Raw genomic sequence first — 23,984 nt, forward strand, 5'->3', positions numbered from 1 at the left:
CACTCACTTTGAACCATGAGCGCTGCCCTTTCTTCAGTCTGGTCAGGTTTTGCTCTTATTGTATACATCTGATGAGTGATAGCTGACTTCAGAACCAGAGATGTTCTCCCCAAACTCCGCATGAAATTGGAAAACACACACCAACACTGACAATCACAGCACCTGTTATGTTTTTCTTTTCTTTTCAGCTCTGGTCATAATGTGTCTTTTGTTCAGTGTTTGTCTCATTACATCAGCTCTCCATCACTCACTGAGACAGCTTGTAGGTCAGCTCTTCTACCCGGCATTTCATGTGAGATTTCCTTCCAATTTCGTTTCTGCTCATCTCCAAAAGGTTTAGCTGGGTTTCTTCGTCAGTCAATCAAATCTTTGGACGGCAAAACCGGACATTTGTTTCTGAAGAAACCAGTAGCTTGCTCTGTTTTTGAGTGCAGGTTTGCTGCAGCCTGCAAGATTTACTTTCCTTTTACTGGGGGATTCGACCACGATTGGTAAAACAAGACCTGGAAGTTCTGCAAACTTTATCTTGTACCCGCTGAAGGGGATTTATCTCATCAGCAATACACAACAAAGAAGAACTATTTCTATTAATTTCACGTAGATTTAATTTTAAAAGATACTTAAAATTCATTTGAAGCAAATGTCAGTAAAATATTCTGTTTTAAATGTTGACCTTTTGTATCTTATCAATGCAGCGTTTCACGTGGTTATGACTGCCGTCCGTCAGTCGGGTCTTTGCCTTGGCTCTTCATGTTCCTCTCCTGAACTGCTCGGTGCGTCCAGCAGCATCAGCTGTTTTCATGCAGGTCTATGCTGCTGCTGCTGCTGCTGCTGCTGCTGCTGCTGCTGTTGCCCTTAGGGACAAAAACACTTTGTTTGATAAATTGTTGATGTCTCCTTCAGCATTTTATGTTTGCAGTCCATCACTTCGAAGTGCATCGCTGCAGGCCTGCAGAAAGTGGGTTTTTCTTATCAACCTTCAATTTTAACCGCTGCATTTTTTTTCCTCATCTTTTTTTTTTACATTTCTTCTCTTATTTCTCCATTACTGATTCTCTCTTTCTCAGAGGAAATTACATAAGTCTTTCAGTGTGTGCGTGTGGGCAGTGTTGCACTTTATGTAAGGCGAACGTGGAAATGGCTAGTGAAACACTTGGGTCTTGCCCCCTGCTTTGTTTCTTTCCCTCCTTCTGTGTGTCCTGTAGCCTTTTGTGGTTGTGTTTGCGGTTTGGCTATCAGCTGTGGTTGCGTGGTGCTTGATATACAATGAGGTGACTCTGGCTGCCCACTCAGAATCACAAACGCACATACGAAGAAAAGGTTTTGTGAAACACACCTTTTAATAAGCTTATGTGGATTTTAATTTGAAGGAGATTTACAGTTCATCCATGATGTGCCGATGATTTTTGTGATTATTGTGGAACAAAATTTCAGATTTTGTGGAACCTTATTGAAAATGTTGCTGTCAAAATTCAGCCGACGTGCAGCGATTGGTCAGAAAAGAAGGAAATACAGGAAATGTTAAGTTTATTTGGTCATATTTGTGGACACGTTGTGTTGTCTGGTGAAAATTGCAAGTCTGCACAATTTACGAATGATGAGTGAATTTGCATTAATAGTTGCTGTCACAGCATTGCGACTTTCTGGAGAAACTGAGGTCAGTTTTTGAATTAACATTTAAGGGAAACAACCCACATTTAATTTTAGTAAATACATTTTTGAATTTTCTTTTGCAGCATGTCTATGTTTTTATTCCAAATTCATAAAAGGAAGAATGTCAGAAAAAACGTGGGGATCTGTTGATTTTGTGAAAAACTGGAGGGACTTATTGATGTAATTTGGAGTTTGTGCGGCCACATAAAAATTTACGGCGGGCCAGATTTGGCCCCCAGGCCTTGAGTTCGACACATGTGGTGTAAGAGAATAGGAATAGTAATCTCTACTGTGATTAAACTCCTTAAACAAAAAAAGAAATTCCATTAAAATCCTCTATTTTTCTGTCAATTAGCAAATAGAAATAGTTTTGTTAACCACACCTGATCCAAGGTTTCCCCCAGAAAACTTGCTGAGCCCGGCCGTTGGGCGTGAGGGCGGTCGTTCATCCAGCGGCCCGCCGTGTTTTTGAGTTAAAAAAATGTTTAAAGTTGAGAGGAAAGTTTTAAATATCACTTGATAACTATGTGTTATTAAAAGATTGGAAGATTAACACCTGAAACCAACTATAAAGTAAAAAAAAAAAAATGCAAACATAAATAAATAAATAAATAAACAAACAGTACTCAGCCTGGTGGCCCGCCAGGCTTATAGTACACTGGGGGAAACCCTGCTGATCTGAAACAGGAAAAATTTGGTCAGATTTAATATCTCACAGCAATAAAAAGTCATGTCTCATTTTATTCGGTTTATTTGGTTTCAGTCATATTTACGACTGCCTGGACTTTCCAAGCCGGGATTCTTCTTAGTTGGTTATAAACAAGCAAAAAAACAACAACAACAAAAAACCCCCTCCATCCTTCAAGCCGTCTAAGAGCCCAACAGACCTTCAGCTCAGAGTTACTGCTGATGATCTGCTCCTTGAGGGGATAATGTTTCACTCCTTATTGATCCTTTAGATTAAAATGATCCTCCTGATTCATTTCATTCCTGCTTTAATCCTGCTGCCGTCAGCACTAACCTGTGATTGTTACACGACACCAGCGCTCTTGTTTTAACGGCTTCTCCTGTACTTCCTCCAGGACGGCGTTTTCCAATAACTGTAAGTGGCCTTGCTAAAAGAACCAGCTAAAAGAAGGGGATGGTTATGTCACAGGGCCGAAGCGGTGATGAAAACATTGTGGGGGAAATTTTTCCAATAGGATATTGAACAGATATAAACTCATGGTGCTTTCTCCAGTGCTACAGGAAGCAGGTTGCTGCATCTTGTCTCTGATTTGCTTTGATTTCTGTGGCAATTTTTATTTTCTTAAGAAAAAAAAAAAAAAAAAGATCTGGAAATAAAACACCTCTGCACTCCGGAAAACCTGTCACCCTTTGGCAAAGTGGGTCGGTGTGTGTGCAAAAGTTGTGTGTCCGTGTGTGTGGCTGCGTGCGCCTCCCAACTTGTTGGAGAAAAGGGTGTTTCACTGAGTGGGAATGCCTGGTAGGATGTGTAGGCCCAGGTTGCCATAGCATCCATCTGCTGCTACGCTCACAAGAGTTTGCAGACCGCCCACGCACTGTGACATCCAGCATCAAGCCGATCTTAGAGGGGAAAAAAGTAAAGCTATGACTGAACGCTAACATTAAAGAGCCAAAAATAAGCAAACAGATGCACAGTGATTTTGCTTCATTCTTTGGTACATGAATAGGTGCGTTCGTCCAGAGCAAGCATCTTTTGATGACATTTCCCGTTACAGTGAAGACAGACAGACGTAGGAGAGGTGTGCAGCTCTCAGCACACAGAACAACATTTTGGCAGAGCGAGGAGCGAACAGAAGGTTGCGAAGCGGCTTTAAATATTCCGCAGCTTTGACATGAATTTCTGCAGAAGGCTAGTTAGCGAAAACACTTCCAGACGGCAGGTGAAAGTGTCTATCTGACCGATGCAACAGGTCGCCACCAAAGTGAAGAGCCTCACCAGAAACACCGACATGGCCGGCTCACACCATGCAGTGGCAAAACTGAAACAGCAACCATCAAAAAATGTGAAAACAGAACTTATACACTGCAGGGGTTTTTTCTAACCTGTCGTGACGCACAGCCATGGCGAAATGAAAGAATGACGTTTTCTTTTTATGTGTTAAAACATAGCCTATATTTGTGCATTTATATAAGCCATGATTAGTGATTAAATACCATGACGCATGAAAATGTACTTTATTTTGAAAAACTGGCTACTGTGCGCTGCGCTGCTTTCAGGAGTGAAGAAAAAGTCCGAAGTAGAGGTAGAGAACGAGCAAAACCTGAATAAAAGCAAAGGAACTTCCAGACACATTTTGGTGGGAAAACTTGTATTATTATTTGAAGTCTAAATAAACGTATTCACGTTTTTGGACTTGTCTGATGTTGCTTGTAGATGCAGGAGGAGGAAAGCACCCAGACAGGCTCGCAGCGGGCCTTCAGCGTCCTGGATCGCCTGCTGCTCACTCACCCCGTGTGGCTGCAGCTGTCGCTCAACCAAGACTCCGCCCTGTATGTGCTGCTCAGAGAGCCCGTTGGGGTAAATATTCACCTTAATAACACATTTATCATTTCTGGACCAATTCTTTACAATGACAGCTGCCATGTTGCCTCTTATTGTTGTCAAAAGTAACTGCTAAATGCTCCTGGTGAACGCTACCTGATGGAAACTGGAATTATTAGTAGTCAAGGCAAGTTGGGAGCTATTTCCCCGACTTGGCCCTGCGTATTGAAGTAAAAAGGCTGGCAATGCCGTTTTAAATAAAATTTGGCAGCCAATTTTGGCAGGATTTAATCAAACGTCAGCTGTTACCAAACACTTCTGCTTATGTGCCTTGTCAAAAGTTTAAACTAAATCTGTTTTACACTTGTGTCCTGGACGGTTGTCGGTGCTTTCAGACCTTTTTGGTGCGGAAGTGCAGCTCCAGCCAGAGGAAGGTGCTGTGTTTGAGAGTGGCAGCCGACCGGAGTGCCTCCTCTGTCAAGGAGTGCTTCATCTGTGAGGAGGACTCCAGTGAGTATGAAGACAAGCCGCTGATGTCTACACAAAGTTACACGGATGCAAGTGCCGGTTCAATTTTAAATTTTTTACGAGACTGAAAATACAAAGTCAAAATTCAGTTTTTAGCCAAGAGTAGTTAGCTTGAGTCCCTCAGCACAAAAACGATTAAGTCTTTTGACACTTACAAAACAACATTGACTTTGTGATCAATGAATGCGGCGACCCTAGTGGTAGCCGGAGGGTATTGCAGCTTGATAAGCAACAGGAACAAAAAAAAACATTTAATATTTTTCAAGAGCAAAAGTTCAAACAGAAATATTTTTACTTCTAACAGTCACACAGAGGTGAACAGTGATAGAAAAAAGCAGCACCTCTTCGTTCTGCTCATGTATAGCCTAGCATTAGCACTGCAGCACAGCTATTTGATTGCAGGAAGTTTGAAAATCAGCAGTTTAAAGTTGTGAAAAGTGAATAGGTTTTCTAGTTTTTAAATAATGATGGCAATAAGTAGTCAATATGATGAAAACTCAATTTCTGTATCTATGGGAAGCTATTAAATCCAAGAAAACACTAAAAACAAACTTCAGTGCATAATTCAAGACGTTTGTGTTTGGTCTTGTGTTTTAATTAACATGCCTTTATGGGCAATAAATCTTATACCACACTGAAAAGCCTTAATTCCCACGAAATCAGGGGTTTCAAACTCCAATCCCCGACGTCCTGTGTCCTGCAACTTTTAGGAATGTTCCTGGTCCAACACAACTGAATCAAATGGCTGAATGCAATTACATTTTTCAACCCTAATTATGAGATTCAGGCTTGCTGACGCAAAGACAGAGCGAAAGGTTGCAGGACTGGAGTTTGTGACTCCTGCTTCAGATGGCGCCAGGTTTGTCAGAAAAGCTTTCCAAGTCCTCTCAGCCGACGCCAGCTCATTTCTGGCGAAGGAAAAACAAGGCATCTCTCTTCACTGGAGACAGTTGAGTAGGTTTAGGATATGTTTACAATTTTCTAACAAAAATAACACATTAGCATTTCTTTTTTTAAAAAACAAAAACTTGGACTATAGGCAGCCTCAGAGAGTCAGTCAGTTGGACAGTTTGAAGCATCCAGAGAACAGCAGTCCGACAAATCTACAAAGTTAGCAGTCCTGCATGACTCTTCTCTGCAGGAGGTGTCATGGCTGCTTCATATTATTTTTGACAGCTCCTCCTGAAACAAACTAGTCTTTCACTGCTGTCAGTCAATCTCTTTCTGTTCTGTGAGCAGCGTTCGCCTTGGAGAGCTCAGCACTCAGCTTTCCGGACTTGTGTCGTCTGGTGGCCTTCTACTGTATCAGCAGGTAATATTTCATACGGAAAAAAAAAAAGAAAAAAAAAGAAAAGATTCACGGTGCAGATGCCAGCATGCAGACAACTCTGCCCCGGAATATTTTCATTTGGTATTTTCTTGTCGAGGTTGCAATATCCACATGTATCCTGCAGAATAGTGACAATCAGGGAATCTCTATTTTCGTTTCACATTCGTAAGCCTCTCTGGACGGGTTGTTCAGTTTCATCCTCCAGCCATGTTGCTTAACTGGAGTTTGTTTGTAGCTGAGATCCACAATCAGGTCTGCAGCAAACCAGCTTTGTGATGTGATGTTGCTTTCAAAGAGGTTACATTCAGCAATAATTATCCAAACTTTCAATGTTTTTCTTCGATCTTTGGCTACTCTTAGTATTGTTTACAAATTATTTTTTATCAAGCTCCCAGAAAATTATTATTTTTTTAGATTACTGTTATTTTCCTTTTTAACAATCCACTTCGTTCAGAGTTAAGAATGATTTCAGAACAAAATGAAGATTAAACTGAAGGGACGATCCGGTATTGTGCCAACAGGCAACAAGCAATGATAATAATTTGAAAAAAAATGTAAAGCTACTAATTAAATGCATTTATTTTATTTTTACAGCAACTGCATTTTTGTAAAAATGTTGCGTTGCACTCAAGTGTGAAGCCTATTTTTATTTAATTTCTCACTCCCCGTTGGGAGATAAAAGACCAAATGGCAGAAATTCAGTAAAAAAAAATATCTGGCATGGGGACACGACAGATTGTGGTTGGATGTTCAGCTGTTTGTCTTCTCTTCTGACCAGGATGTCTCAAGTCAACTTAAATATTTTCTGGCTTTAAGTTTAAATGTTAGTGCTCTCTAGTAGTAATTATCAATGAAGGCTGCTCTCAGAAATGCTCCATTTTAATTACACTGCTGTTCGCATTAATCAAGCATTACTAAATGCTGCTCCCATCCGTAACATTCAGCCCGTTAGCATCAGCGCTACAAGCTAGCAGATCATTCTGAGCTGCGTTAGCTAGACATATCATATCTTCTCAGAGAAGCTTTATCAAATTCCTTTAGTCTTTTCTTCTTCACTAATTTAAGATTTGGTATTTTTCTAGACAGGATCAGATATTTTGTCCTAAACAGAGTTTCTGCACTAAGCTGCTCCAACAGAGGGTTAGCTTGGTTAAAAAAGCTACAATAATGTTCTGACAAGACATCAATAAAAACACTGGTAGCTTTACCCTTCGTTCCTTGGACTATATTTGACTTAACCCTGACTGAACACCGGCTGTCTTCAATAAACTCCTGTCCTGCTCCTGCTGACAATGTTTTCTTTTGGAGTAGTTTACTGAAGCGCTAGCTTAACTTGCTCTATGTTTTCATAGGCCTCTGTTGATGCTGTCATTAAAATGTCAGGAGAATCAGAATAAAATGCACATATTACTCCATAAGTTTGATCAAAAAACAGCTGAAGAACCACCTCAATTTATTTGTCACACACTGCGTAATGATGACATCAATGAAATGCATATTCCACAGAGAAATGTTGCACTTCTTCCACAAAGGTGACCAGACTCATTGACAGTTTTGCTAGTAACATATTTCCAGGCAGTTCTGCTTAATCCTGTGCGTTGGTAACACTGAGATTTCTGGGATCTTTGGCAGACAAAATTGTAAACTCTGATCTCAATCATTTGAAAATCGCCTTCCCGTTTATATTACACCTTGTTTTCATTCGATTTCTACTTTTTGTTTCTCCAGAGATGTACTGCCGTTCCCTCTTCAGCTACCAGAGGCCATCGCCAAAGCCACAACACACCGGCAGCTGGAAGCCATCTCACACATGGGGCAGGGTAAACCTATCACTAATTCACATACGAAAAATGCATCAAAAATGTCTACTTTTGGAATTGCATTTAGAAATAGAATTGGGGTAAAACATGTAATACGCTCTTCTACGTCTACAAGAATTATATGTAATGGAAAATAACGAGTCGCGCATTCCTCATCTATAAATCAAAGACAAGCTGCACTTTCCGTGCTACTGTTTGTTTTCACGGCTCACTGGCTAAATCTGACAGATTCCCCTTGTCACTACGACTAACAGAGTGAAGAATGTCTGCGTATCAGTTGTGAGAAAGTCAACTGTGTGAAGAAGTGACTGCCAGTTTGAATCTATTTTAACACAGGAACATGTGCTGTTGTGCTGCAGCAGCAAAGAGCGAGGTGCGACTTCATGATGGCCGAAAGTGATAAGCAGATTCTGGAGTAGCGTAGTCTGCTCATGTGGAAATGATTTCTGTTTCAGTTTTTCCGTCCTGGATTTGATCAAAGCATGAGAACGTTTTTAAAAGGAGCCTGTCGGCGAGTTTGTGTTTGTATATCAGACTATATAATGCTGCTTAGTTGGATATTCCTTTTTAATATGAGCAAAACTTCAGATAAGACTGAAGTTAAACATAGAAATACCAGACTGCTTTGAACCAGTTTTGAGCAATGTGTTCTTTTCGGGATTTAATTAAAATTTTAAGATGAGAAAAGCTGATTGGCTGACTAGCTGAAGCCTAAATCCAAACTGATTTTGCATAAACACCAGGTAATGAACATAAGGAGCAGATATTCAGCTGTGTGTTGCTGTTGATTTAATGCTGACCAATTTCCAATTGAAGCATTGAATTCAAACATGTAGGAATAGATTCTCTAAGTTATGTTCAAGAACTTAGAAAACCATCGTCCTGGGTTGTAAAACCAGAAATGAGCACTGGGAAATCTGAATGTCCTTCTTTTTAAGGATTGTGGAGAAAGATTTCAGTAAACTAATCAGAATTTTGAAGTTGTATTCCAATCTTCAATTACTGATTTGACCTGAGTCTGATTTTATTTCAAGAACTATAACATAAGAATATATGAGAACGCCAATCTTTTTGTAGCCTTACCAGCTTGAGAGTTCTTTTATTATTATTCTAGGACCAGAGGCAACGTCACACTGGGTGTGTGAAAGAGCAGTTGATCATTTTTGGCTGGCATTACAAAAACAGCAATATTTGTATTTATTTCATAACAGAGATTAGATTGTAGTTTCATGAATTGTGAGAATTTCTAAAAGGCAAAACATCTCGGATAAATCGGAACTTGATATAGGAGACACGGTGTTCAATTAGCTTCTTACGTGTCTGTGTTTCCTGACATTTGCTTCTTTACTCAGTAGCAGCATCCACACCATAAAGCATTAATGACAGAGCAACAGTCTAGCTTTTATAACTTGTTATAGAGTTGAATTTCAGCCTGATATGCATTGTTAGCGCTTCATTAGTTTCTATCTACCCGATTTCTTAAATGTGAACTTCTTGGATTGTTTCCCGTTAGATTTCTGGAGTGCACCAAGCGCTGTAGACATCCAAAATGGCCCTCTGGGGTCCATTGCATCCACCAGCGGCGCCAATGCCCAAATGGCGGGAACTCAAGACCGATGTTCCCTGTTCATGCGAGGCAAACAAGGCAAGGTCTGCTTCATCAACCCCCTGTTTCTTCAGCTGGAGGTTTGCAAGGTCAGTCACAAACCTGGAAAAAACAACAACAACAAAAAAGATTTCTACTACGACTACAAATTGAAATTTATGTCGTCTTGCTTTGAATCTAATCTTTCCAAACTGCAGCAGCCGCAGCACACGAACCACAGCGCCTCCAACAAGCGGCACCGCTTCAAGCGCAGCATGCGTCTCCGGCTCTCGGAGTCCTCCATGAATCTGTCCCTCGAAGGGGTAGGCTCCTTCTCGCCGCCCCCGTCACTGGAGCAGCCCGGAGGATCGGAGGGGCTGCAGAAAGCCAGCCCAAATCCACAGAGACGAGTTCACGCAGGGGCCGGTGTCCTGAGGAGAACCCCCGCCGTGTCGCCGGGCTCAGCAGAGGAAGACGACATGATGGCCATATATGTGCCAGAGGTCAGTCCTGAGGTTGAACTTCAAAGTTTCTACACACTTTAAAATAAAATAAAATAAAAAAAATCCACTGACTCCTCTCTTGTTCAAGACATCTGCTGCTGCTGCTGCTGCTGACGAGACACCCAAGTTCCAGCAAGAGGCGGGAATCGAGGGAACGGTTCTGGGCTTGGAGCGCCGTCCGGCTCCGTCCCTGGCTGAACTTGACAGCTGCAGCTCCTTCAGCAGCATGGACGACGAACACGACTCCGATTCAGAACCCGAAAGCATGGCCCAAATCCAGACAAACACCTTCCACCGCCCGCCGCTCGTCCGCTCCCGAGGCCGCGGCGGGATGCATCGCATGAGCGAAGCTTTCGTGTGCTTTTTCGCGCCCGACAAGCGCCTGACCCGGCTGGTGGAGGAGCTGGCCCGAGACAGGCGCTCGGTGTTCGGGGGCATGGTTCAGGACTTCCTCCAGGAACAGAGGAAGGTGCTGAAAAGTTTGCTGAGCTCCGCGTCGCCGTCTCTCGGTGTAACTTCGGTGCAGCTTCTGCAAAGTCTGCGCCTCTTCCTGTCGCAGGCGAAGTGTTGCTTGCTGGACAGCAGAGAACTGGAGCCTCCCATTGAAACCCTAGTGCCAGAAAACGAGAAAGGTAAGAAACGCTCCAGACTGGTCCAAACGCTTTGTTCGACGGGTTTGTACACATCATTTTGTTGGCACAGTTTAATTTAATTCAGGCACCTAAAAGTACAAAAAGGACCAGGGATTCCTCCTGAACGTCATTTTCAAGTGTTTTACATTCCCGCGATAATCACTGAAATGATGATTTCATTTTATTATGTGAAAAAAAACTCAGTTTCCACTGCTACTCATATTCCTACCCTTCGTTTTGCTCTTCCTGTTGATCCTTAAGTTGAAGCCACAAGGAGTAGCGGTTCAAATAAGTCAATTTAATGGTCAGTACTATTCTTAGGTATCTATCTCTCAATTACCTCTTATTAATGTCTTTTTATTGGTTTCCTTGGGTTTTTTTTGTTCAGCTAGGGGTTGTTTCTTGTCTTGTTTCTGCAAATTTTCTAAATTTTTCTTCCTTGTGTGCACGTTCTCTGGTCTGTCCCACTTTGAAGAAAAAATGTCATCTGTATCTTAGCATATTGAGATGTCGGAATAAAGAGTAGAGTGGAAATTTCGTAAGCGTCTTTGATTGGAAATAATGATGAGATCCTTTTTAACTGCAGAGCTGTGTAACGTCACTCACACAGTCAAACAGTTTCTGTTTCTTAAGGCTCTTTATGGAAAACAAATGAGTAAATCAGAGCTTTCCCCAATTGGACATATTGATTTTAAAACGGTCTTTTGCTGAATTCTTTTTTAATATCCTGTGTTATTGTACAAGTTATATATTTTTTATTCAATAAAGAAAATAACGAGCCATATATGATATTATAAGGGTGTAATTTAAAAGGACTCTTGTCCTTTTAAACTAAGTGTTATTTGCAAGGTTTCCTCCAGAACAACTGCAGTCATTCATCCTGCGGCCCTTTGTGTTTTCCAGTTAAAAGAAATGTTGAAAGTTGACAGGAATTTTTAAAATATCTCTTGATAATTATGTTATTGAATGACTGGAAGATTAACACCTGAACACAGTCTTAAAAAATGCAAACATTTAAAAAACAAGCAAGGCTCAGCCTGGTGGGGGCACAAGAAAAGCCTGGTGGCCCGCCAGGCTTGTAAAACACTGGGGGAAACCCTGATTTGTCTGTACTTGGATTTTTTTTTACAGTATTTGAAAATCCTAATGATGAGGATTGAGGCATCATTGTTTTAATTTAGTGTTAAAACAGTTGAATTCATCCATCTCAGCTAAAAAAAAAATATATCTGGAAGGAATCAATTAACAAGACAAAGTATTGGAAAGAAAAATACTGAAAAAAGAGAAAGCATTAAGGCCAGCTGGAGTCAGAGGTTTTATGGAAGCAGACGTGGTGGGAGAAAGAAGCTGTCAGCACAGAGCAGGCTGTGTAGTAGTAAAGTGCTGGTTGGAGGGGGTGGTCGTGTTGTCTCTGATATTTAACAAACGGCGTCGGGATAGCCCTGCCTGATGCGCACAAGCTTCCCGTTCAAAGACGTTACAGGAGGAAAGTGGTTGGTTCTGTTGACACAGCACTGTGCGTAGGATTTTTCCCTTTTTTTGGGCTTCTTTGTGCGTGCCTCACAGGTGTTTTTTGGTGTGTAATGAGACTGATGGTTGCCCATCCTCTCATCCTTCCTCCTTTCCTTCCTTCTTTCCTTTCTGCGCTGCGATTCTGATTTATCTCTCATTGCGTCGGTGGGAGGCATTTGCATTTTTTTTTCCCTCTTCCCCCTCGTTTATCATAAAAAGATATCAGAGTCCCACGCTCACTTGAAAAGCTGCACGATTCGCTGGAGGGTGGGTGGGAGACGTAGAAATAGACAGGTTACTTGGAAAGTGTAATCAGTTACAGGTCTGTGAGTAACACCTTTAAAAAAAAAAAAAAAAAAAATCTACTCACCTTTCTGCCAAAGCTGTCTGTAACGGAGCAGTAATCGCGTTACATGTAACGTGTCGGAGGGAGGAGCGAGGAAGAGGAGTGATTGATCACAGGGACAGGGTTAGTGTAGTAAGGTGGATGGAGGAGAGATGTGTGGGATTGTACAGGAGGGAAACATGATGGAGGGGGAGGAAGAGATTGATGAGAAGTGGAAAATATTGAGTCAGGACTGCCCACTGACTACGCTGAGAGGGTCTCCACGTGCGTGCGAGAGCGCGCATGTGCACGGACACGAGGCTGGATTTTATTAATTACTGTTGCCAGGCCGAAAACAACATTACTTTTACGGACACACGGGCTTTCTCTCTGACAAAACAAAAACAAAAGTAAACTAATTTGTCTTCAAAGCTACAGTGTGGCAAATGTGAAATATTTGAGAGAGAATTAGACCCCGAGGTGGAAATCAAATGTTACTGGCATTCCTGATGAAGATGTACAAAATTGTTAAAGGGTAAGTTAAGGCTTTTTGGAGTGATTATAACACTGGTCAACATCTAAAAAAAATAAATAATTGTCTGGGGGTTTTCAATTGTTTTAGGGTAATTTTGATGTGCTGAATCCCAAAGTCACATTGGTTTTGTTCAATCAGGTCAAATTTCTGAACTATGGATGCAACATTCAGCATCAAAATGCAGGACTTGTTCTGACCGGTCTCCTGATAATCTGGGATCAATGATTGATGAGCAGGAGGAGAGATTCCATCAGGACAGAAAAGAGACGGAGAATTTTGCAGAAGGAAGACGTAATGTTCAATTCACATGTACTTTACCTTATCAGTGTTTATTATTAAATTTACAGAAATCCACGTTTGTAACATTTAACTAATACACTCTGTCAGAAAACATTTTTCTTTTTTTTTGTATGAGAAATATTAACGGAAATGAACTGATAATGTCACAAAAATGTCATCAATTTGTCAGAAGATCGGACCTCTCTAAATCAAATTAGAATAAAAACCTGACCTGACTGAGAAAAATAAATGCCAGATTTGGATTCAGCGGTGCAAAAGTAGTCCTAATTCAGTAGAAAAAACAGACAACTTCCAAAACTACTTATTGTGTAACCCAGCGTTGTTAGCCAACAGAATTCATGTTAGCAAACGAAGCTACGCCGTGAAGCTAGTTCCTCTCGCACAACACTGTGAGCTTGTAGGAAAAGTAAGTACATCCTTAAAGTGGTGAAAAGCTGCACACCGTATGAATTATTTTTCAGGATCATCAGATTTTGACTGGGATGAATTTAAAATGAGAACAGGAATAGCTTAGCGCCACGCAGTCAGTTAGCTAACAAATAAAACAATAAGTTAGGGACTGGTTAGCTTAGAAGCATATTTGTGGTGTTTACTATTCTAACAACATTATAACTATACTATTGAGGTAAAAACATGCTGTTTTTTTATTATTTGCTGCATATTTATTAACTGCGCATTAGTTGCCCTTTTTGGCGCAGCATTTCAGGTTGGAGAGTATTTAAACTAATGACCTATTTTAGACGCCTTTGCCAATTAAAGCAACGATTTTGCTTCTGAAAAAAGTGCTTGAATTAATGTATTCAGTTCTTGTAGCTTTGTGTGGCTGATCGCCTCTTTATATTCAGTTCCTAATCTCACTTTAGAAACTTCATGTACTTGTATGTGACTGTCGATTAAGATTACAAACACACCAAAAAGAGGAAGTAAAACTAGAAAATGGATAAAAGCTTAACATCTGTAGCCAGTTACATTTTGTGTGTGTGTGTGTGTGTGTGTGTGTGTGTGTGTGTGTGTGTTATGCACTTAATTGAAAAATTTGTAAAAATTGAAAAAAACCCATACAACACTGGAAGACTTTAAGGCGACCTAAATGTAATTGACAAAATCCTGATTGCATGGATAAGTACCTCAGTACAAAAATAAACCGAAATCTTTTTCAGTCGTTGACTGCTCTTACAAATGATAAATTATTTATTTTGTATTGTCAAAACATGTTTGTTTTTCTTTATTATTATTATGGCTGATAATCTATTAATTACCATCACTGGTCAATGCATCCCTCTGGGCATATCGCCTGTTCCTGTGTGTTTTTTCTATCAAAATAAACCGCTCAGACGACAACGCCAAATCAATTTTCAGCTTCCTTCCTCCTCGTTTTCTCTTTTTGCAGACCTGGCGTTGGAGCGGGCCATGTTCTCCTGCATCCTCAGGCCTTTGAAGTGCCACCTCGAGAAAGCCCTGACCTCTTTCCACAGTCGCGACGGCTCCACCCAGTGCCTCACGCAGAACCTGCTCCGCCTGAAAGGGAACGGCGCCATGGAGCGGCTCGGCGTGCGTACGGGGGTCCCGGACGCCCGAGAGGTGGAGAGGGTGAAGCAGAAGCTGATCCTGATGCAGCGGACCCACTCGCCCATCGACAAAGTGCTCTTGCTGCTCCAAGTGTGCAAGTTCGTCCACAAGGCGATGGGGACGTTACACGGTGGGGCTGCCACACGTCCGACGAGTTCACTGCGAAGCCTTGCGAATTGTAGCACGTTTGTTTTTAATGTCAAAATTCGGATTTTTATCCATTTCTTCACGACACCAAATTCACCAGATATGTCCCAACCAGGTAGCACTATTGTGTGACATGACAGTGTTGCTGTGTTTGATAAAAAATCTTGTATTCCAGACATAATTTAAACACACTGTGTAATTATCTCACTTGAAATAGTAAACATCTTTTTTTTGTTTGTTTGTTTTTCTTTTGTCCTTGTTTTACAGGACAGGACGTCAGCTGGGATGATTTCCTCCCTGCTCTGTCCTATGTGATAGTTGAATGTAACAGGCCTCACCTGCTGGTGGAGGTGGAGTACATGATGGAGCTGCTGGAGCCCTCGTGGCTCGGTGGAGAAGGTACGACCCTAACCCAAGCAAAGATGCTAACAAAGATGTCACGATTTGTAAGTTTGTTGCGTTAGCTTTCGTATCGTCACACGGAGATGCTTGATGTTAAGTTTCTTATTGTGTCAGTTTTATGCCAGATGTAACAGGACGCACACTGTTACATCTGGCATAAAACTTCCAAAAGGTTCCTAAAAAATTCGACTTTTCTCTTGTTTGGAGATCATCAAGATGTTTTTTTTTGGGGGGGGTTTTTTCAAATGTGAGATGGACTTTTATTTTGTATTTGGTCAGCTGTGATTTTCGCCTTGAACTCCTCCATGGATGTGTTTCGTATCTTAGCTGAATCAGGAACAGCGATCTAAAACTGAGGAAAATGAGGCTGCGTTTGTTAAGTTTTGGGAATTAGGAGAGCAAAAATGCAGATGAAGGCCACTTCATGTAGAGTTCAAATAAAGGAAATAAGTAAAAGGAAAAACTCCTGAAAGTGGCCAAGGACATCACAGTATGGAGCACAGGTAGCATGAGGATAGGAACATAGTGAGCTTATAGACTGAGGTAATCGCTACCAGAAATGCTTTAAATTTCCAACATATTTAAAAAGAAAGAAAAAAAGTATTTTCTCACCTCATAGTAGAGAATGACACTGAGTTAAGAGGAGCTTAATCAGGGTAATGTGGAACAGCTGCAAAGGGAGAATGCTAAGCAACTGAGACTGATTGACACAAAAAGCATAAACTGAGCTTAAATACACAAGAATAACACGGAGAATAAGCAACAATACACAACCAGAACAGAGGCCAAGCAAAAATAAATGAAATAATAAACATCACCTAACCATAATAATAATTAAAAAAAAACTGAGGCAAATGAACCATTACCAAAAAGGTTTGACCCAAGTCAACAGCTCAAGGCAATGCTATTAAATAATACCGAGGAGATGCATGTCAACCTCTGACTTTTGAAGACATTAATAAATAAATCTCTTCTCTTTCATTATTGTGATACTTAGTAAATAAACAATAATCCTGGTGATTCGTATCAACCTGAAACAGGAGAAGTTTAGTCTGATTGGACTTCAGACTGAGGAAAAAACAGGTGGATGTGTCTTTTTATTCAGTGCACACACATTTCTGGCTTCAGCTGCTGCACCGTTAGCTACTGAATAATTACCCCTGTCATAACTTAGCTGTTGCCTAAAAATATCTCTGTTGTAGCTGATCGTCAAAGTCGTTGTTTTACTAGCAACACACACTAAATACGTTTCTTTCCTCCCACCACCTGTTTTTTTTTTTTTTTTCTTTCTTTCTGCCTCCAGGTGGGTACTACCTGACCAGCGTCTATGCTAGCCTGTGTCTGATCCAGAGCCTGGAGCAGGATCAACCGTTCTCCGGCTGCCTGACGCCACAAGTGCAGGAAGCCCTGAAGGAGTGGAGCTGCAGACGGACCCTGGAGGCCCAGAAACAAAAGGAGACCCAGCAGAGCCAAGTAGGCACAGGCTCTCTGTTCATTGTAGTGGGTTTGCTGTGGAGGGATTTGTTCTACTATCACTGCACATGCTTCCATTTCACAGTTTGTCCTGCTTGCCACTTATCACTGTCGTAGCGTAACACACTTTTACTTTTAGCCAGCCGTACGGTTTAGGTTTGTTTCTCTCTAATGCATGTTTCTTCTATGTGGCATGTTTCCAAATTATTCCATCTAGTAATTGCACTTGCTAATTTTTTTTTATATCTTCTTCAGATTTTAAGTTGATTTAAGAAAACATCTGAAAATATAAAGAAATCATATCAGAAAGAACAAAAGCAAGTTAATTTGGTTTATGTGGTTGCATTTCTTAATGCTTCTGATGGATGACATCTAAAACAGAAACCACTAATATTACTACAAGTCTTAGAGCTTTCATCAGTTTTATAAGCAAATAACTCCTAAAATCTTTTGATTGATTGATTGATTGATTGATTGATTGATTGATTGATTGATTGAATTGGAAAGAATGCATCCAATTCTTTCCATCAAGTTCAAATTTAGATTCAATTGGGGGCTGCACAGTGGTGCAGTTGGTAGGGCTGTTGCCTTGCAGCAAGAAGGTTCTGGGTTCGATTCCCGGCCCCGGTCTTTCTGCATGGAGTTTGCATGTTCTCCCTGTGCATGCGTGGGTTCTCTCCAGGTACTCCGGTTTCCTCCCACAGTCCAAAAACATGACTGTCAGGTTAATTGGGCTCTCTATATTCTCCCCAGGTGTGTTTGTGTGTGTGTGCATGGTCGTTTGTCTTTGTGTTGCCCTGCGACAGACTGGCAACCTGTCCAGGGTGACCCCGCCTCTCGTCCAGAACGTTAGCTGGAGATAGGCACCAACCGACCCCACAAATGTGCACAGAAAATGGATGGATGGATGGAGCGTATTGAGTTGAATTGATAACTTTCAATTGATAAGCATGTGGTGGCAGTGGGAAGGAAAGACTCTGAATAAACAGGAAGAAAACCTCCAGAAGAACCAAGTTAAGTGGGAGCCACCATCTGCCATGATTGACTAGGAGACAGAAAAAAAAGCACACAAAGCACTGGCCTGAGATTTCTTTGCCATGGAAACAAAAAAAATAATGATTTTCTTTAGTGACTCAGTCCATAAAGAATAAATATAGCTCGTCATGGAGTCGCTGAGCCATGTCTATTTTCAATGGCGAAGAACAAACCCGAACCGTAAAGCTCAACACAGCAGATGAACAGAAAAGCTGAGAAAGAACGCGCATAAAGTTAGTTCCACCGACAGCTAGGTCAGCGACTCCACCCAGAAACAAGAGCACGGCTAAATACTTTCCATGAAAATAAAAAAGCAAAGTTAATACCTTCACTGACTTTTAGAACCTGGGCTACTTTCTTTGAAAAAGCAACGCAAAGTTAATAGGAACAACGACGTCGTTGACTCCATCCAGAAAAAAAAAAAACACATCTGATCACACAAGCACCGAGTCTGGTGTCGCTCTCTATGGAAAGGGAAACAGAGAATGAATGCAAATTTGATGGAAGCAACATCTTCTATTCTGTACTTTCTATGACAGAAGCAGAAAAACAGAGAAAGTTAATGGTAGCAGTAGTTCCTTCAGTGTCTCCAACCAGGAAACCGTCACTCTCTAAGAAAAGAAAGAGGATGAGGAGGAGTGCAGAAACTCACTGGCAGCTGTAACTGAATCCTTTCTGGAGAGATTACATACAATTTCAAATCTGTTCTGTCATCTTATAAATGGTCAAACGACAACGTCACGAAAAACACCAAAAGATAATCCATCCACAAAGGCACAGACATAACAGTAATTAATTACACTGATGGCAGCATCATCTAATTGTCCTACATCTGTGACGTTGGCAGCCGGGCCGAAGCAGTCACGCACGTTTGACGGGAATTTTTTTTTTTTTTTTTTTTATCAAGTTGTAATTATTTTTACGGATGCTTGAAGGTTTTCAAAAGTGAGACAGGATTTTCAGATTTTTTTTTTTCCAGAGGTAATCCCTTTGATCTGAAGCCACCAGCTTACAACTGGACTTCCCCTAAAGCGATAGCACTCTCTTGCTTACATTTATTATTATTTTTTTGCCTACTCTCCCTTTTATCACCTCTTCCTGTCGGTGTAACAGGTCCGCCAGAAGCCATTGAAAAAGGAAAAACAAAAAAAAGGAATTCATTGTCATCCACGTTTCCATCTCGTCACGTGGTGCTTCGCCTGGCTTCAAATAGCCCATCTAACTCACCCGGCAGCCAGATTTTCCACTGACACAGGCGAGGATCAGTGAGCCAAGTGCTATGAAGAGGTGGGCGGTCAGATAACATGAAATTTATCGAGCTGCATCTACCCGTCGAAGCAGGCAAACACAATATGCACACGGACAGCGAGGAGCTCAGTGACTCTGTGAGTTTTGCTGACGGGAAGACCTGTTGACTGTCGATTCCTGACTGTGTTTTCTCTCGGTTCTGTTTGGGGGTTGTCTCTGGAGCCGCTTGTGCGTTGTGTTTTCTCGTGGCTGGAAGTGTTTGCAGGATTGTCGGCGTGTTTGTGGAACAGGAGAAAGAGGATTTGCTCTGGTTCCTCGACACTGGGCTGTTTGGTGAGGGGATTATATGCCATGTCTTTTGTGTGTGTGCGTTCTCTGTTCAGAGAGGTGTGAGGGCGTCTGTAGGTGGCTGAATCGGACATTATATAATGGCTAAAGTGTGCTTTCCGATGAGTGGCAATTGTCGATGCAGAAGCTTGTTTAGTTTCCTGATTGATTGCCTCGATCGGTGTGGATCAGAGGGAAACTTTGGGAAAAGTTGGGATGGAGCTCCTGTAGGATTAATGTGCGCGAGTTAGCGGCGGATAAAAGAGCAGCGCCACTAAAGATGAAGTTTATATAAAGCTTTTCCGACCCGGCTGACTGTGTGTGGGAAGCAGGAGCTTTGTTTTAGAGGCTGTTTCTTTTGTGAGCCTCATTTCGTCTTGTTTCCTGCAGCTTTCGCCGTTCTCATCCCTCACTCCTCCCCCTCTTTTGCCCTCACTCCATAAGCCTCTTGACCTCTGTTTGTCATCAACGCACAAAACGCGTTCACTCGTGTTTCTCTCTCTCTCTCTTTCTCTATCCGTCCATCTCTCCTCTCCTTCTCCCCCCGCCCCACCTGCAGAGGTGCGTTCGGATACTGTTCCAGGACGGGGAGCGGAGCGCCGTGCAGACGTTGCAGTGGAGAGCCGGCGAGACCAGCCAGGCCCTGGCACAGCTGTGCGCCTCCACCTTCGGAGTGTCCGACCCGCAGCAATACACACTGTTCTGGCGCAGCGGCGGCGAGATGAGGGCCCTGCCGCCCCAGGCCCAGCCCCAGGACCTGGCCAGCCACAGCGAGGGAGGGCCCTCGCTCTCCTACCTGAGGACCGACCACGACTTCAGCAAGATGCGGCGGCTCACCAGAGGTGGTGCCGTGGACCTGAGCGAGTCGGTGTGCGAGGAGTGAGTGGGAGGCACAGAGGAAGCAGCAGGAGGAGGAGGAGGAGGAGATGGATGGATGGATGGTGGGTGTTTTTCTCTGTCTCTTACTCTCTCTCTCTGCGTCTCCTCTCTCCGGCGGTGCGCTGTGCCTCGTCACGGGTCGGGACTCGTCGTGAAAAGCGACAGTCCTGATCCTACGTCCTGATCCTGAACGGACCAGAGCAAAAAGCAGAGACAACTTGCTGAGAGTTGTTGTGCCGCGCATTGAGGCCGCTTGTGTTAAAAGGAGTGTGCTATTTTGTGACATGGAAAATGTGTAATAAATGGATTTGATTGTTTCTTTTTTTGTTTTTGTTTTTTTGTTTTGTTTTTTTTCCTGCAACATGAACCCAGAGTTGTACCATGAAGAGATTACATCATTAAGAGACGCCGAGGCTCGAATCCAAAGAACACAAATTCTGAGAGACTACTGTTGCCTGGAAACAAAAAACCACTTCCTGTACGCACTTAGGGAGGCAAATTGTCCACCGTGGTGATGTAACCCTTTCACATTGTAAGTCTGGGCTAAGTCTTAAAGACACTTGGATGTATTATTGCTTCACTTTCTGTGCAAAAAAAAAACTGCAGATGTTTCTCGACCTTTCTGTGGTTCCCTGAAACGTGGCCTCGCAAAAAAGAAAGTGAGATGTGTTGCGGACAAGACCGAACTGCAGTACCAAAGTGACAGAACATGCATCATCAGGGTTTTTGAAAGAAGTGAGATTTGAAATCAGCTGTGCATAAGAGTCTCCCACAGAGGTGGCTTTATGCTTGCCTGCTGGAGCGAAGGCACAGACTCCCCTCCTTGTTTTCAGTTTCTCACATGGGTTTTTTTTTTGCTGGTGGAATAACGAGAAAGTGGGAGCAAGGTGGCAGAAAAGCTTCAGGTTTTTTTTTTTTCTTGTTTTTTATTTTTAAGATCCTCTCCACACTAACCTGGATATTTTTTGCCAAACTAATATTTTGTCTTCTTCTTTTGCATCTCTTTGCTAGGGAAAGGTAATATGGACCTAAAATTTTATAACAATTTCTTAAATTTGCTGCAATAATGATAATGGTAAAGAAACAGTTAAACATTCCTGACAGGCTTTTTCCCTAATTCATTGCACCGGTAGGTAGTAAGGCAACAATACAATTAAATACCACACAGTGTTTGTGTTCGATAATTTACTTCTTTTTAATATTTTGTCATTTATCAACACTCATGCAACCAACCATGGAAAGTATGGAAAAGTTATAATCCGAAGCATGCCGTCTCTTTTTGAGGTATGCGAACATTGGCATTTGTTGTTTTCACCTTAAATCACAAGGTGATTTAAGGTGAAAGGGACATTTTTTCCTTTGATACCAATAAATAAATACGACCACAGCCCATTCCAGTCCCATCATGTTTTGGGAAAACAACAGAGAATTTGAACGTGACTCATTAAAGTGCAGAGTTTTAGAAACTGGTCTACCTATGCTGGTGTTTGAATCTCACTTTGCACACGTCCCTGTTTGGGTTTCTGTGATTGAAATGAGTGGAATAGTTTATGGGAGAACCTTAAAGGCAAGAACGTACTCTGCAGGAGATTTGTTCTCTCTCCCAAAAAAGATGACTTCTTTCTTTTTCTTGCTGTTTCTTCTTGACGCGACATCTATGATGAACTTCTTGTCCCGTATAATGTCTGAGAGCTATTAAGTGATTGGTCAGAAATCCAAAGTGGGTATGGTTAATTGGGAAAGGGAGAAATGTAGATATGTCTACTTCTCCCAAGTGTGGACTTCTGCAGTTGAAATCTTTGGGGGAGAATGACAGAAGCCAATTCACGCTTCACAAGAAACAAAAACTAATAACTTCACCCAAGATGGCAGGATCAAGAACGACTTTCTTTCTTGGTCTGGAAATGGCATCCTCATCAAACCACTTGATAAGTCCACACCAGCAGAAGTGTTGCTTTGCACTGACAATGCCCATTTCAAATTTCTGGCCAAGTGCCGAACTTCAGAGAAGTTTAAAGAAACGTTTAGAGAAATTTCTTTCCTCTCCTAGGGTTTCAGGAAATCAATAATTAAATTATTTTTCTGCAGCCCTGGAGTTCTTACAGCTTGTTCTCAATTGTTTGGGCAGAATTTTGTTTCCTACTTTGGTGACTATTGGTCAGAAGTTTGCAGTAGTCAATACACTTGACTTCCTGGAAAGTTCTGCACTTCAGTGTCTTGTGAAGTATGAAATGTAAACAGTTATTTTTCTTTCTAAATTTATTAACCGAACAAATTTATCATGTCTTACAGAGATCTTTAGCCTAGCACTTCTTTAGCCATGCTCAGGATCTCCTTCTTTTGATTTTTCTGATAATTACATTATTGCCACCTGCTGGTGAAATCTTGACATTACAACCTTGTTAATGGGTTAGAAAATGGTAAAAGTTGTAGCTGGGGCCAAACTTTTATCAGGGAGGGAAAGTAAAAACCCCAATCTGCAACAAATTGATCAACTTACTGACTGACTTGCGAATGTATTAAATAATATTTTCCAGCATTCATTCCATTTAAAAAAAAATCTGCTCTGAGTTGTGTTGTTTCTCTTGGCCCAAGTGTAAGATGAAGTGTTGTGTTCTGACAAACAAATCAGGACCTCATGAGGACTGGAAGAATGTAAATGTCCTCGTCACACCAGCTTCTGGGACTCCTGCTGCAAGTCATCAACGTCAACAGACTGTTTGACTCAGTGTCACTTTCAAATATATATATCTATCATATTGTGAATTTAAAGCTAAAATTGAAATTGTTCAGTTTGTTGTGTGGATATGAAAGTGCAGATTTTCAACATATCTGGAGTTTTTAATCCGACTGAGAAGGTTTGTTTTTGAGAGCTATGATGTGAACATTGTTGCATGCTTTCTCATTCAACGTGAAGATTGATTTATGTGTGTATGCGTGTGTGTGTGTGTGTGCGTGCGTGTGTGTGTTTGAAGCATGTGTTTACTGTGGGAGCTCACCAATTTTTTTCAATGTAAAAAAAAAGCAACACACACACGACTGTATTTTGTCAGGTAATGCAGTATCGCAATAAAGATTGCAATATCTGTACCAGCGCCATGTGCTTCCAGGGAGGATTTTGTCTTGAATAATCTCAATCACCACTAGGTGGCAGCAAAATCCAATCAGTCTTTTAACCTCTTCCTTTATTACTCTAACCTTAGGGGTTCTTTTTCTTTTGCAGAATTGACATTAAATAATTTAATACATCATCACGTGTTTCTTGTCGTATAGAATTTGTTTCGTAGCATCTCATTAAAACACCAGCTGCTGAAGCTGAAGCGACAAAACAAATATCTGTATGCAGATGTTTTGAAGAAAAAAAGCTAAAATTAACTCATACCTACTTTAGTTTCTTATCTAAATCACTCATCTTGGATTTCTCTTTGGCAAACAAAGTTAGCTTAATCACTGCTAACATCTTAGAAATGTTTGGCTCATAAATATTTATTTATTTTAGTCATTTTTGTCATCTTCTCTTATGGCATCCACTTTATTAAAAATACGTGTTTTTTCCAAAGTGTTTGCAAAGAACAAGTCAAAATGTCCATCCCTCCATCTTCTTTACACCCTTGTCCCTTAGTGGGGTCAGGAGTGTTGCTGGTGCCTATCTCCAGCTAACATTCCAGGTGG

General features: G+C 41.5%; 1 protein-coding gene across 3 annotated transcripts in view; it reads left to right on the forward strand.

Moving 5' to 3' along the window:
* rin1b (Ras and Rab interactor 1b) overlaps nucleotides 1–23,336 on the forward strand; it is a 38,002-nt gene extending 14,666 nt beyond the window's left edge. Inside the window, exons 2-12 of one of the 3 annotated variants that reach the window (XM_007563589.2) lie at nucleotides 4,055–4,198; nucleotides 4,558–4,672; nucleotides 5,930–6,002; nucleotides 7,749–7,840; nucleotides 9,354–9,535; nucleotides 9,644–9,928; nucleotides 10,017–10,560; nucleotides 14,623–14,931; nucleotides 15,216–15,347; nucleotides 16,654–16,823; nucleotides 19,993–20,316. In XM_007563589.2, coding sequence (XP_007563651.1) covers nucleotides 4,055–4,198; nucleotides 4,558–4,672; nucleotides 5,930–6,002; nucleotides 7,749–7,840; nucleotides 9,354–9,535; nucleotides 9,644–9,928; nucleotides 10,017–10,560; nucleotides 14,623–14,931; nucleotides 15,216–15,347; nucleotides 16,654–16,823; nucleotides 19,993–20,316 — 2,370 coding nt within the window. Of the gene's footprint in view, nucleotides 1–4,054; nucleotides 4,199–4,557; nucleotides 4,673–5,929; nucleotides 6,003–7,748; nucleotides 7,841–9,353; nucleotides 9,536–9,643; nucleotides 9,929–10,016; nucleotides 10,561–14,622; nucleotides 14,932–15,215; nucleotides 15,348–16,653; nucleotides 16,824–19,992 lie in introns of those variants that run through there. The other 2 variants (XM_016677197.1, XM_016677196.1) reach the window with 2 other exon arrangements.
* Nucleotides 23,337–23,984: the final 648 nt, after the last annotated feature.

The sequence above is a fragment of the Poecilia formosa genome, unplaced genomic scaffold, assembly GCF_000485575.1.
Source record: "Poecilia formosa unplaced genomic scaffold, Poecilia_formosa-5.1.2 Scaffold149, whole genome shotgun sequence".
Taxonomy (NCBI): Eukaryota; Metazoa; Chordata; class Actinopteri; order Cyprinodontiformes; family Poeciliidae; genus Poecilia; species Poecilia formosa.